We start from the raw sequence: 13,961 nt of genomic DNA, 5'->3' as shown, positions 1-13,961 counted from the left end.
TGCCTTTGCCTGAGTTGGATTTTTAGCGTGGCGAGGGCCATCATCTCTTTCTTGTATCTAACAAATTGTTTGACGCGATCGTCACGGGTCTGTTTGGATGGTAAGTTATTTGGGATTATTTGAGATATTTTTTATTGTAGCACTTTTTGTGATGTGATGTATGTGAGATAAAAAGATATTGGGAAGATAAAAAGGTATATTGAAAATTGTAAATATGATGTAAGCAAATAAAATTGGGAAAATATGAAGCAATCCAAACAAACCTGTCGTCCATTCTTTTTTCGCTTTTGGCTGTGAATGAAGGGTTTGAGAAGAAGTTTTCCTGGATTAGCTACGGGGAAAAAAAATGTGAAGACATTTTTAGAATAATTGTGGAGAGGCAGCGGTGGAATTTGATTGCCAGTTTGTTGGTCCGCTCTTTTCTTTCTCAGGTTTGGATATTCAAGGTTGGAAATATTCTCAAAAATCTTTCGTCTTCCATACGGTCGTCTGCCATGGCCCATGAAATGATAAAATCTTATCTCATGGCACGTGTAATAGACAAGATACATACGTGAATAAATGGAGTTATTTCGAATTTCTTCTGACTTTCTATGTAGTAGTGATTGAAGTGAAACTTTCACAATCTCACGAATCTACAAACCAAGAATGCATTCTTTCTCGTGGGCTTGTATATTAATTAATCATGTGGTCTATGAAAAATTTAAAAGAAACCGTTATTTGATTATGAAAGAACCAATGACAAACTACTGGAGAACCAAATACAACTACATTTTTCGCTTAAGGAGAAAAATAAAGTCATCGTTATCATTGTCATATGCATGGGAAGGAGAATAGAGTTGAATTAGCATGCATGTCCACCGCCATGTATCACCGTTGGCCTCGGGATTTAACGTCTCAGTGTACGTTCTTAGTCATTTGTTTGCGTGAAAAAAGGTTTTCTTTTTCCTCAAAAATAAAAACAAAGGTTTTCTTTTTCTTAACTTTTTTTTTTCCCCTTCATCAGTTGAAAGCAAGCGCATTTCTCAATAAGCTCGTATTACGCCAACAACTATTTGATCTGTTGGTCATCATCAAAACTTCAAGTTTTGGTTGTAGGTGAGAGATCAAGGGTTCAAATCTTGTCTCCCATTAGCTATTATTTGTGACTTGTTATTTTGAATGACTTCCTCCGATAGTATTTTCGAGTAGATTATAAAAATATTATCACGGTGAAAAAAAAAAAAAAAAACAATAAGCTCGTACTGTTAAGAGAGCCTTCATAGGTTGCGAGTAGTGGAATCAAGGCGTGGTTGCTGCAGATTACGAAAGCGCGCCTTCAAGAGTCACGGTCAAGGTGTTGCGGTCGGTGACCGACACAAATTTGGTTTTTGAACAACCCACTTACCATAAAAGTTGGCTGCAGGAACCATAAAAGTTGGCCGCTTTTGTGGTTTCCTGTTGGGTTAAGGTTTGTAAAATTATCAAAAGTCCTTTCTTGGCTTTGACAAAAAAGAACAACCCACTTACCTTTAAACTCGAGACCAAGTAATTTTGAGTTATAACGCATTTGCTGATACTTCTTCCCGTTTAGTGAGGTGTAGCCGTCAAAAACAGCAGTATAATATATTCCCGTCATAATGATTCAGAAGGAAATTTTGGGTGAAAATGTGCCAACTTAATTTGTTATTCCAGACATCAATAATTAATTCAAGTTTTATGTATTATCTCCCAAACTAGTACTAATTTTACCTTGATCATAATTAAATTACGTACAAAGTGGATTTAATTTGCAAAAGCTGAATCTATCCTCAAAACATGCACTGCTACAACAGTACAGTAGGGATGGAAAAAATATATGAGTGAAGTAGGAAAGGGGATATCCGATCAATAATATATCATCATTTGCTAAAACCGCATTCGCTGTCTATCTCCGCGACTGCCTTCCTGTGCTCTTCTTCTAGTGTATAGTTTAGTTACCACGAAAATAGGATGATGAGTACATAAGCAATGGCCTCAAAGAAAGGAGCCAAAGTAGCTGTCAACCAAAGAAAGATTTTCAAAATTCTTTCATTTATCGGCCTCGAATTTAAAGGCAAAGCCAACGAATTCTTTCTATCCACACTAATTTCATTGCCTTCTCATAGTGTTTCTCATTTTCATAACAAACTCTTGTGTGGTCACTTGAAAAATTTTTTGGAGTAATCGTGCTATTTTCCCCCCCTTTCTCTGTCTCTCCCCTTTTCTTTTCCTATTTCCTTTGGTTCATCTATTCGGTCGACAATTGGGATATTGGATTTATTCCTCCGAGGGTTATTGAACCATTTGAGAACAGAAAAAGCTTTGCATGAAAAGGCGAAATTTTCCCAGAAATAGAAATGGCTATTAGCAGGAAGGACGTTCAAGTTTGCATGCTAAAAGTTCTTTACTTTTCGATCAGATTTGTTTGGAACTGTGTGAAAACTCACCCATATGTTTCATCTACTTTGATATTCCTTGGACTTCTTTATGCATGTAATCCCTCGCTCTTTTGGCTGGTGATATACTTGTCTACATTTGTCTGCATAGTTGTTTCAACCGCTAAATTATATTATAGATTTGGCAATGCCAAGAATCCCAAAAGAGACGAGAAGAATGCTAGCGATGGCGCAAAACCTGTTAGGACGAGTAGACTTGTCAAAAATGATGTGCATGCCCGATCTGTTAGACGAAGAAGATCAAGAGAGACAAGCAGGGATGATTACTCGCAAACAAGCGAGGAGGAGAAAAGCACCGTTTTCTCATCAACCTTTAACCATGGTACGGTTGATAAAAGTGCTATAATAGAACAACAACCGAAAGAAATTCGAGAGGTGGAAGTGGATTCTCTAGTTGTCCACGCTGAATGTTCTTCCTCCAATTGTCAGCGAGATTTAAGACCTGAATTTCGCATTCAATCCCATGAAGGGTCTCAGAGGCTTGATCGCGAGAGAGGCGAGATAGAGACAGAGAGTTCAGAAGGCACAGAAGGGGAAGATGATGAGCGTGATAAAGAGGAAAATAACAAGGCTGTGCAGTGGAATGAGGATGATCAGAAGAATCTGATGGATGTCGGAATTTCTGAGATTGAGAGAAACAGGAGGTTGGAGAGCTTAATTGCAAGGCGAAGAGCACGCAAATTGTTGAGCCTTCAGGTAAGAAAGACACTGATGAACATGGACAACAGTGCGCCTTTTGGTCATATTACCCCTTTAATGGTACCAAGACATAATCCTTCTATCCTCAACCCTCCATCAGGCCGGTTTTCTCCCATGCCCGGCTCAGCTCCTTCTATCTTGGTACCAATGCACAACCCTTTTGACATTCCTTATGATCCACAGGAAGAGAAACCAATTCTTACAGGTGGTAGTTTTGATCAAGAGTTCCTGCCACTGCACCAGAAGGATCTGTTCAGCAGACATGAGAGCTCTAGCTTAGAGTCTTCCTTCCCAGGAGGATCAAAGCAAGATCGAAAAGACGCATCTCAATTTTATGACTCTGCATTCAAGGAGAGGGAGAGGGGTTCTGGACAACATGAGAACTCCGAGTTAGAAAGCCAATTAGGTGAAATGCTACCCTAACCAATCACACACACACGAACAAAAATCTACACACACACACACACAAGAAAGACGATGCAATATAACATTGGTTTCTAATCATATGACTCAATCAATATTTAACCGTTTGGATGCAGATCAAAAAGACACTGAGAAGATAATTGAAGTTGAGACATCTCAACCACCAAAGTCTAACTCAAACATGGTTAGAGATCATAGTTACGCCCAAGAACACATCCAGAGCCCCGAACAGGGAGAAGAATTAGTAGATGGTCATCAGGAAGAAGAAAATTCTGAAGAAAAGACAATCTGGATGCCGTCTGACGATTTAAGTGGCAAGTCCAGCACTGCATCGTCGTCCGAAGAGGAAGAACAATTTCCAAGAGTAGATAAAGATGCAATCCTAAAATCGTCAGCGAGATTTAAGACCTGAATTTCGCATTCAATCCCATGAAGGGTCTCAGAGGCTTGATCGCGAGAGAGGCGAGATAGAGACAGAGAGTTCAGAAGGCACAGAAGGGGAAGATGATGAGCGTGATAAAGAGGAAAATAACAAGGCTGTGCAGTGGAATGAGGATGATCAGAAGAATCTGATGGATGTCGGAATTTCTGAGATTGAGAGAAACAGGAGGTTGGAGAGCTTAATTGCAAGGCGAAGAGCACGCAAATTGTTGAGCCTTCAGGTAAGAAAGACACTGATGAACATGGACAACAGTGCGCCTTTTGGTCATATTACCCCTTTAATGGTACCAAGACATAATCCTTCTATCCTCAACCCTCCATCAGGCCGGTTTTCTCCCATGCCCGGCTCAGCTCCTTCTATCTTGGTACCAATGCACAACCCTTTTGACATTCCTTATGATCCACAGGAAGAGAAACCAATTCTTACAGGTGGTAGTTTTGATCAAGAGTTCCTGCCACTGCACCAGAAGGATCTGTTCAGCAGACATGAGAGCTCTAGCTTAGAGTCTTCCTTCCCAGGAGGATCAAAGCAAGATCGAAAAGACGCATCTCAATTTTATGACTCTGCATTCAAGGAGAGGGAGAGGGGTTCTGGACAACATGAGAACTCCGAGTTAGAAAGCCAATTAGGTGAAATGCTACCCTAACCAATCACACACACACGAACAAAAATCTACACACACACACACACAAGAAAGACGATGCAATATAACATTGGTTTCTAATCATATGACTCAATCAATATTTAACCGTTTGGATGCAGATCAAAAAGACACTGAGAAGATAATTGAAGTTGAGACATCTCAACCACCAAAGTCTAACTCAAACATGGTTAGAGATCATAGTTACGCCCAAGAACACATCCAGAGCCCCGAACAGGGAGAAGAATTAGTAGATGGTCATCAGGAAGAAGAAAATTCTGAAGAAAAGACAATCTGGATGCCGTCTGACGATTTAAGTGGCAAGTCCAGCACTGCATCGTCGTCCGAAGAGGAAGAACAATTTCCAAGAGTAGATAAAGATGCAATCCTAAAATCCTTGTCATCTCCAGTTTCTAGAAACATTTCCGCAAAGTGGGACAGCAGAAGTGAGATGGAGCATGATTTAATTAACTCCGGTCCATCCATGTTGCATGACAACAGAATGGAGGGACACTTCTTTGCTGACAAGGCTTGCAGTCATACCCCTACTTATTCCATTTCTTCAGACTTGCAGGTTGAGGTTTCCGAAATTAGTTCACCTCCATTAACAGTCGATGGGAGCATCTCATCCCATGATGAAAATCGAATTTCTGAAGGAAGCATGGAAGGAGAAATCACCTCTAGCAGTGAAGACATATCGGCTGCATCACCACATCAATGTGGGGGAGGAGATGAAAAGGAATCAATATTAAAGGACATACACGAGGTTAGCGAAATTGGCACCGTAGAAGTGTCAAACACCAGAAGTTCTGAGGAGCCTGTTGCATCGGCAGGGAAAATGACGGAAAAAGCCCCTAAGCCACTTACACAGTTAACTTCAAATGCTGAGTTACCTGATGCAAGCCAAGACCGTCCATCAGGTTTCAACTTCAGCAGTGAAGAGAATTACCGAAAGCCTATTACTTGTGATTCTAAGAGTGGTGTTGCTGAGAAGCCAGAGGTAAGTCTTCTTTTTTCTTTTTCTTTTTTTTTTTGCCCTTTTCAGCATTAGATGGAGTGAGATGAAGTCACTTGGAGAGAAAACCATAACATCGACATTCTAGCTTTTGCCCGTCATTTTATGACGTTGAATTAACCATGTTCTACTTCTGATCCAAATATCATTGGGATCAATACGTACATTAAATTCTTTTATTGACTTTACTCACTAATTTGAGATTGCGTTAGGTTGTAATTATGCTCAGCATTTGTAGGAATGGCAACGGGGCATGTTCTACCCACTGTTACTGTGTTTTTTTTTTAGAAAAAAAATATATAGTGTTAAGTATAATTAGAAATTTAGTATAAATGTATTAGTAAATTTAGTATAATTAATTAATAATTTCTATTAGTATACACATACAATTATTAGTTTAATTGATAATATTAATCATATTATATATATATATATATATATTAATATACATAATATAATATTTATAACTAATAATATCATTATTATAAGTTTATAACTAATTAAATTAAATATATTATATATATTTTTAAAATTTTTTTAACGGGTGGCGGGGTGGTACCCCTATCAGTTTCTCTTGTGTGCACCCATCCCAATTGCCATCCTTAAGCATTTGTCCTATCATTTTGTAAGTTTGCAGTCTTTTCTTGGTTTTTTGTTAATAATTGAGATCTAAACATCTCGTATAGATTGATGCATGAATCACACACAAACAAAGACACAGAGATACAATGTTAGGTACTTAAAACTTATTATTTCTCGTGTCATATGGACCATCAACAATCCTATTTCTCTCAGAATATTGAGAAGGAGGTGAAGAGGACTTGCGGTCATGATGATTCAAATCTGCCCGAAAATAGCAAAGCAGAGAACTTCAGTGTTGGAGACAAAGATAGTGGAACTGATGGTTGGATACAGGAAGGTGGAATGGCACACGCAGAATGGTCTTTGACGAGTAGTCCAACATATATTGGGTATACTGGAGACCAAGCAGAAATGATGGAAGAGCATGATGAGATATTTGCATATTATGAAGCAATTGGGGAAGATGACAATGTTGGAACCTCTGAAGATTCAGGAGAAGAATCAATTGATATTTCACAGTATGGAAACTTGGACATGGCCATGGCAGTTGAGGAGCATGACGCTCAAGAATCAAATCAAGATAATGAAGGTGGACAACAGACAGCAGAGAGAGGATTCCCAAGAGTTAATGAGAGATACAATGGTCGCCAAGTATCACGATTACTGCCACATTTACTGGTTCGGCAAGTTCCTTCCATTATACCCTTGTCTCCTAGATCAGTTTTGCAACCCAAATTTTCAATTGATCCCTGCTCTTCATCCCACTATACTGACGAAATGCATGAAGAGTTTGGAACACCAATGGCAGAAACTAGTAATATCCTGAATGATGCAAGAGGAGAAAGTTTGCCTTTGAGTGCACCAGTTACCACATCATTGGCTGTGGAGGATACAACATCTTGTATCTCACATGGTAGGGATGCCGTATTGCAGGTCAGTCATCAAGAACAAAAATGCAATTTAAGAAGTTTGTTGTTCTATTTGATTTGTTTCTTATGCAATCATGTAATTCAAAATATGATTACTGGAAGTTCCTGATTAATAATGCATTTCATGTGTGCTAGCTCCTTTATACACAGTAATTAGAATTCTTTGCCTGGATATCTCTCTTTTTCCTAGCCCTTTCAATGACTCCAAACTAGTATATGTCTACAAGACTTGCCTGTCAGAAACAAGATTGGTTGATGGCAGCTAATTATACTTGATAGGAATCCTCAAATCTTTCAACAACTTCTGCCTTGGAAGCCAACAATGGACTTGGAAATGAATGCCTAGTTCATGAATATGACAGGGGACAAACTGATCTGCAAAATTTTTCAACAGCATCAACTGAGCAAGCCAACTATAGTGGATTTAGGAGTCAATGTGGCGATCATGAAAGTGAAAGGGGATATTATGAACTTGGAAATTTTCGTGAAAGTAGTCGTGAAAGAAGCTCAAGTTGTCCTGAATCAACATCAAGTGAATTGAAACCGATGAATGAATCCAGTTCCAGAATGTTGAAAGAGAAAGATGAAGGGTCTGAGGAGCTCTACGACAATGAAGCTCCAATTGCTTTTGCAAACAAGATAGCTCAAGCTCAAGAATTAAGTATGCCACAAATAAGCCCACAGGTAATCTTGACAAGTTCCTTTACCTTTTGGCTAACGGTTTGTTACTAGATATCCCTTCATTTGAATGTGTAAAAAGGCAATAAGACAAACAATTTTTTAAGCAAAAGACTCAAAAACATGCTTAACTTTAAACTTAATAAAATGCCAAATGAAAGCTGTTTAGAGCAGAACCTGTCTGTTCAATAGAATTTCAACGAACTTTATACTCAGATTTAACCATTAGGTCTTGATCCATTGGTCAGGAGCGCCCTTTAAAACTTCTCCGTACACTAAGTTGGGGTTCAAATCCTGCCTAGTGCATCTCACGAGAAGCGTTGTACTTCTTGTTCTTAAAAAATTCAGAGTGTAATAGTGCATTTATCTAATATGATCGTTCACCCCTCAACTATACAAACCTCTTTAGACTCCGTCAATAGTATGAGTAAATTAGATAGTTGTCATTGCAGACAAAAAAAAAAAAAAAAAAAGAGCTTTACACTCCTTAGATTTTCGTTTCAACACTTCTCTGCTAGATAACAAAATGTAATATGTATGTACAATAAGAAAGAACACATAATTACCTTCTCTTTTGCCTCTTCTCTACAGCAGCAAGATATGAGTGTATTAAGGTGCAATTCGTTACTACAATACTAACTTGTTCTTTTCCTAAATTCTTACAGCTTAGCTTTTCTTCTTAGAATATTTTTCTAAATTATCTAAACCTGTAACAGTATCGTAGGCTCTCTCTCCTTCCTCTTCTCCTCCAAGTATTTTTTGGTGGTCCAAAATTTGGTTTTATGTAACTGGAACGAACCGAGATAGCATTTACAACAAGCACTTTGTTCTATTCTCAGGAACCAGCAAAACCTCTTGGGGGATCAAGTGAAGTCACATACAATCCCAGGAAGAATGAAATGCTAGTCCAAGAGATGGAAGAAAAGTCAAAAGATTTTTTGAGGAATTTGATGCATGCTTTCAAAGATTAATTTGACCAAGTTCCCTTGAAAATAAGACTACATAAATATAAGAACCAACGAGCATGACGACCAGATATTGATGCAACACTGAATCCATGTTGAGAACCAGTCAAAGATTAAGGTACAAACAAATCTTGAGCAATCAGAAACTGATTCAAATCTGTACGAAAGTTGTGTTGACTCAAATCTGTACGAAAATTTTGTTGACTCCACCTCTCTATCTATTATTTATTGTATTACTACATAGACTATAAGCACTTTTTGCTCTTAGATTTTATTGTACCTAAGTTATCCTTCTATCTTTCAATTAAAATTATGTCAATTTAATTGTAGTAGGAATTAAAAATATGAAACGTTTCAAATGATTCAATCTCAATAATGTTGGTAATAAAAATAAACAAATCCTTATAGAAAACTATTTAGTAATCCTTGCACTCCATCTCCGATTCTTGTATGCATCATAGTATCTTACTTAAAGCAAGTACTCAAAGCAATGTAAACCAATTGCATTAGCTGCAATTTTAAGATTCTAAAAAATATCAATGTCAAAAATAGATGCTCTTAGAGAAATACATAAGAAAAGACTCGATATCCATATTCATTTGATGAATCTTGATATAAATATCACGAAGCATATGTATAATTTATCAATATGAGGAAATACAAAAACAAAAGCTAGAATAAAAAATCAACTATGTCTATTAATTAATTTTTTTATTTTTATTAGTAACATGTAAGATTTAAGAAGTGGAAAGGGGCAAGAGTTTCTTGGAATCTCAACCTTAGTCACTAGACTAAGGTCTTATCAATTTATCAATTGAATTTCAATTGACAACTAAACAACTAATCTAAGATAATTGAATAATATAAATCATTAACATTCTTTATTAACAGCAATAACACTTAGAAAAAATGTAAATAATCGAAATTTAACATCGTACTCATATTATTCACTTCAAATTTATAAATAAAAATTGAAATTTCAATTGAAAAGATATAAAATAGAATAGTTTAATGTTCATGTGAAGTTGTATATAAGGACGGATCATATATTTTATTTTTAATTAATTAAACCGTTCTAATTGTACAATGACAAAAAAATGCTTCGGTTGTATGATTTCTTCTCTCAAGTTAAATTGAAAAGTTATTCTGTTTACTGATTTTATTACATGGACGCTTGTCTTGGGAGATTGGTATTGATCATCATTTAAACTGTGAGGAATGAATGAAAAAAAAACATACCTAGCAGAAAACCCTTCCCCTTTTTTCGAGTTCTTTGGGGCATTGTGATTTCTTTCACTGGCTGGTCCTTATTGAATCATCAAAATAAATCTAATCTTTTTACGTTGGCAAACCTCAATCCTCTCCTCTTTTGAATACCTTTGATTACTCCTTTTTAGAACCCAGGCAGACCATAACTAGGGAAAAATATGAGGTTATGATTGTATAGAGACTCGTCCTAGGGATGGCTTTTGAAAACTTATCACTGGTAGGGTTTAAAAAGCATTCTTGGAGTTGCTGGAGTTATAAGGAATTGATATGGATTTTGGACCATCGGATCAGTAAAAGATTAGGAATAACTTCCAATCTTCTAGCTGAACTTTTGGGATTGAGAGGAGGACTAAGGATGGGATAACTATAGATCATTATTGCTACAAACCAGAATTGGAAGTTGATGCTATTAATATTTTTAATCTTTTAAACCAATATGATACTGCTATTTACAATGTGCTATGGTTATATCTTATTGTAGGTATCTTATCGTATTTTGGCAGCAAGTCTTGATCAAAGCATGTAAGCAGTGAAGCAAATTGGATGGTAGATTGTTTAAGCTAATGTATAGGATGCTAACAACAAGATATCTTTTATTTTGATGTTATGCCCCACCATTTTTAGTTGCAGCAAGATGACTGTTTGGGGATTTTATGCTCGTTTTGTATCTCAATATGATTGTATATTATTTTAAAGTTCCTTTTATGCAAAAAAAAACTTCCAAAACTACAAAAAGCTAAAACTGTAGCTTATTTTCACTATTTAATAAAACTACAAAAACATAACTATAGAGATATTGATTTTCATATTTAATATCTAAATTTGAATAATTGAGCATTTAGGCACGATTGAAAATTACACCGCACATCGTGCAGTGTTATCCTCCTAGTAGTACATAAGTGTAGGATGAATACAACAAAAGTGCTACAGAAAATTGAAATACAGGACAAGACAGATGATCAAACTGCAGAGCCTTTTAATGCGTTGCCTATGGAACTACAGATAAACATGTATCTAGCAATCAAATGACAAACATTGGCACCATAGCTGAGATCAATAAATTACCAATTATCAGATATGATTTTTGGATCTAACAAGCATTTGCACTAACCAGGATGGATGCACATATCATCTATCTTCACCCACCCACAAAATTTTATCTTCAAAGGTTCTAGAGACCAGACAAGTGACAAAAAGCGCAGTTACAAGGAAGCCAAGACCAGAAAATAACATTTTTTCGTCAGGGCAGCCTTAGTGGGACTTAAAATTGAATGTGAATGCCAATTTGTAACTCTTTTGCTGTGCTTAGACCGTTTCGATTCAGAAATCGCGACTTCAATAACAAAAATCAACCACCACATGGTAGACAGAGGCCTTTGACTTGGGATGCAGCTTAACAGTTGGAAACCCACAGGACCGGAGCTGCAACTGGTGCAATATTTGTTTGTTTTCAGCCCATGAACACAAAGTCAACAGTTTATCAACCCGCGACAGTCATTTCCATCGTACAATTACCAGAATTCTTAAATTAGTTTTCAACCAGCAGACTTGATAATTACAATTACTAAGAAAAATCCTGATTCCGTCACAGCTCCTAACCAAAAAACGATAGCCATACAACCAAACTTGCTTATAAGGGATTAAACCTCTAGCACATATCGTGAAAGTCATATTATATATCACTCAAGCAATGACTCTGCAATCACGATAGAGTATAGGCACTCTAACACGTTCTATGCACGATTGATGAATCCAGCCATATCCATTCTTGCCCCAGTCAGATCCCCAAGAATTGTGCACCATGAAATACACTTCATTTTTGTCATCCAACACCCATCCCACTGCTACCATTGTGTGCAAAACATTCGCTACTTTCCCATCAATTTTATAAAATTCCTGTAACAAAAAAAAAAAAATTCTAAATTTACAATTTCCAATCCCAAATATGCATTAATTAAATTTATACCCCTTTGTTGCGTCCGAACTTGCTGCAGAACTTTATAGAAATTACAGCTGGCTGTCTGAAGATGAATTTGATTAAATCACTCGAATGGAGGGAAGGACCACGAATGAAATCGTAAATAAAAATTATTTTCCCATCCTGCAAAATATAAATGTTAAAGCTCATAACACAGATAGAGATAGAGTGAGAATTGAGTCGTAAAGTCCTCTCCAAGTTAAATAGCAAATATTTAGATATACACACATATATATACACACACAAATATGTACACACATATATACAAAAATAGCATACACAAAAATATATACAAATATATACCAAAATATATATAGAATATATATATACAAATATATACACATATATATACAAAAATATATATATATATACAAATATATACACAAATATATATACAAATATATACAAAAAACATATATACAAATATATATATATACAAATATATACACGAATATATACATATATATAAATATATACACAAAAAATATATATATACATATATATATATACAAAAATATATATATAGAATATAATATATATAAATATATATATACAACAATATACACATATATATATACAAATATATATACAACAATATACACAAAAAATATATATACACAAATATATACACAAAAATATACACATATATATACAAAAATAGCAAATATTTATATATATACAAATATATACACGAATATATACATATATATAAATATATACACAAATATATATATATATATATACACAAAAATAGCATACACAAAAATATACACAAATATATACAAAAATATATATAGAATATATATATAAAAAAATATATATACATATATATACAAAAAAATATATATAGAATATAATATATATATAAATATATATATACAACAATATACACAAAAATATATATATACACATATATATATACAAAATATATATACAACAATATACACAAAATATATATATACACAAATATATACACAAAAATATACACATATATATACAAAAATAGCAAATATTTATATATATATACAAATATATACACGAATATATACATATATATAAATATATACACAAATATATATATATATACACAAAAATAGCATACACAAAAAATACACAAATATATATAGAATATATATATACAAATATATATATAAATATATATACAACAATATACACAAAAAATATATATATATATATATACAAATATATACACAAAAATATACACATATATATACAAAAAACGCAAATATTTATATATATATATATATATATATATATATATATGTACGCATACATACAAAAAGGACAAAATACAGCTTCAATGGCTCGGAATGACGCCAGTGTGCGTTGTGTGTGCAGATCTAGGGCCAAAATGTGAGTGTTCAACGTGTTTTTACCTGTTTTCCTTGGAGATAGTCGTCCCGGAGGCTTACTCCATTCTTCGAAATCCATGCCAGAGCAAATGAGGAGGAGCCAGAGATGCCGTACTCGATAAGTTCGTGTTCAGAGAGCAGAATCTTCTGCCTGCAATGGATCTGGTACGCCATTTCCAATGCAGCACAGACGGCATTTGGTACGCAAGTTGGCCCAACTTAACAAAACAAAGACACTTTAAAACAGGATAGATAGGAGTATATGGATAGATCAAGTAGATAGATATACCTTGACGTCTGACCAAAGTTTTGACCCCATAATGCAGCCAGGTGAAAGAGCGGGGTGGTGTGGTAGCTTCGTACCAGCGTCTCCCAGTACCGGAGTGGCAGGACATCACTCCGGAAGGAAGAAAGAGTTTGGAGACACGTCTGAAAGCCATAGAGAATGAAGAAATGAACGTAAGCAATAGAGAATGAAGAAATGAGCAAAAGAGAACGAAGAAGCTGGACTT

At 35.3% G+C, this 13,961-nt stretch overlaps 1 protein-coding gene and 1 pseudogene across 1 annotated transcript; one reads left to right on the top strand and one right to left on the bottom strand.

Annotated features, from left to right (window-relative positions):
• Positions 1 to 2,357: 2,357 nt before the first annotated feature.
• On the top strand, positions 2,358 to 8,923 carry LOC113695847 (uncharacterized; annotated as a pseudogene).
• A 2,858-nt stretch (positions 8,924 to 11,781) lies between these two features.
• LOC113695838 (thiol protease SEN102-like) lies at positions 11,782 to 13,844 on the bottom strand. Its single transcript, XM_072071538.1, has 4 exons — positions 13,739 to 13,844; positions 13,474 to 13,667; positions 12,110 to 12,199; positions 11,782 to 11,994 (listed from the first exon to the last, which is right to left on the bottom strand). The coding sequence occupies exons 1-4, from the start codon at positions 13,842 to 13,844 to the stop codon at positions 11,782 to 11,784; spliced, it is 603 nt and encodes a 200-aa protein (XP_071927639.1).
• Between the last annotated feature and the right edge of the window lie 117 nt (positions 13,845 to 13,961).

This window comes from Coffea arabica, chromosome 1e (genome assembly GCF_036785885.1).
Source record: "Coffea arabica cultivar ET-39 chromosome 1e, Coffea Arabica ET-39 HiFi, whole genome shotgun sequence".
Lineage (NCBI taxonomy): Eukaryota > Viridiplantae > Streptophyta > Magnoliopsida > Gentianales > Rubiaceae > Coffea > Coffea arabica.
The sequence above is the reverse complement of the archived record's forward strand: the minus strand, read 5'-3'. Positions and strand labels throughout refer to the sequence as shown.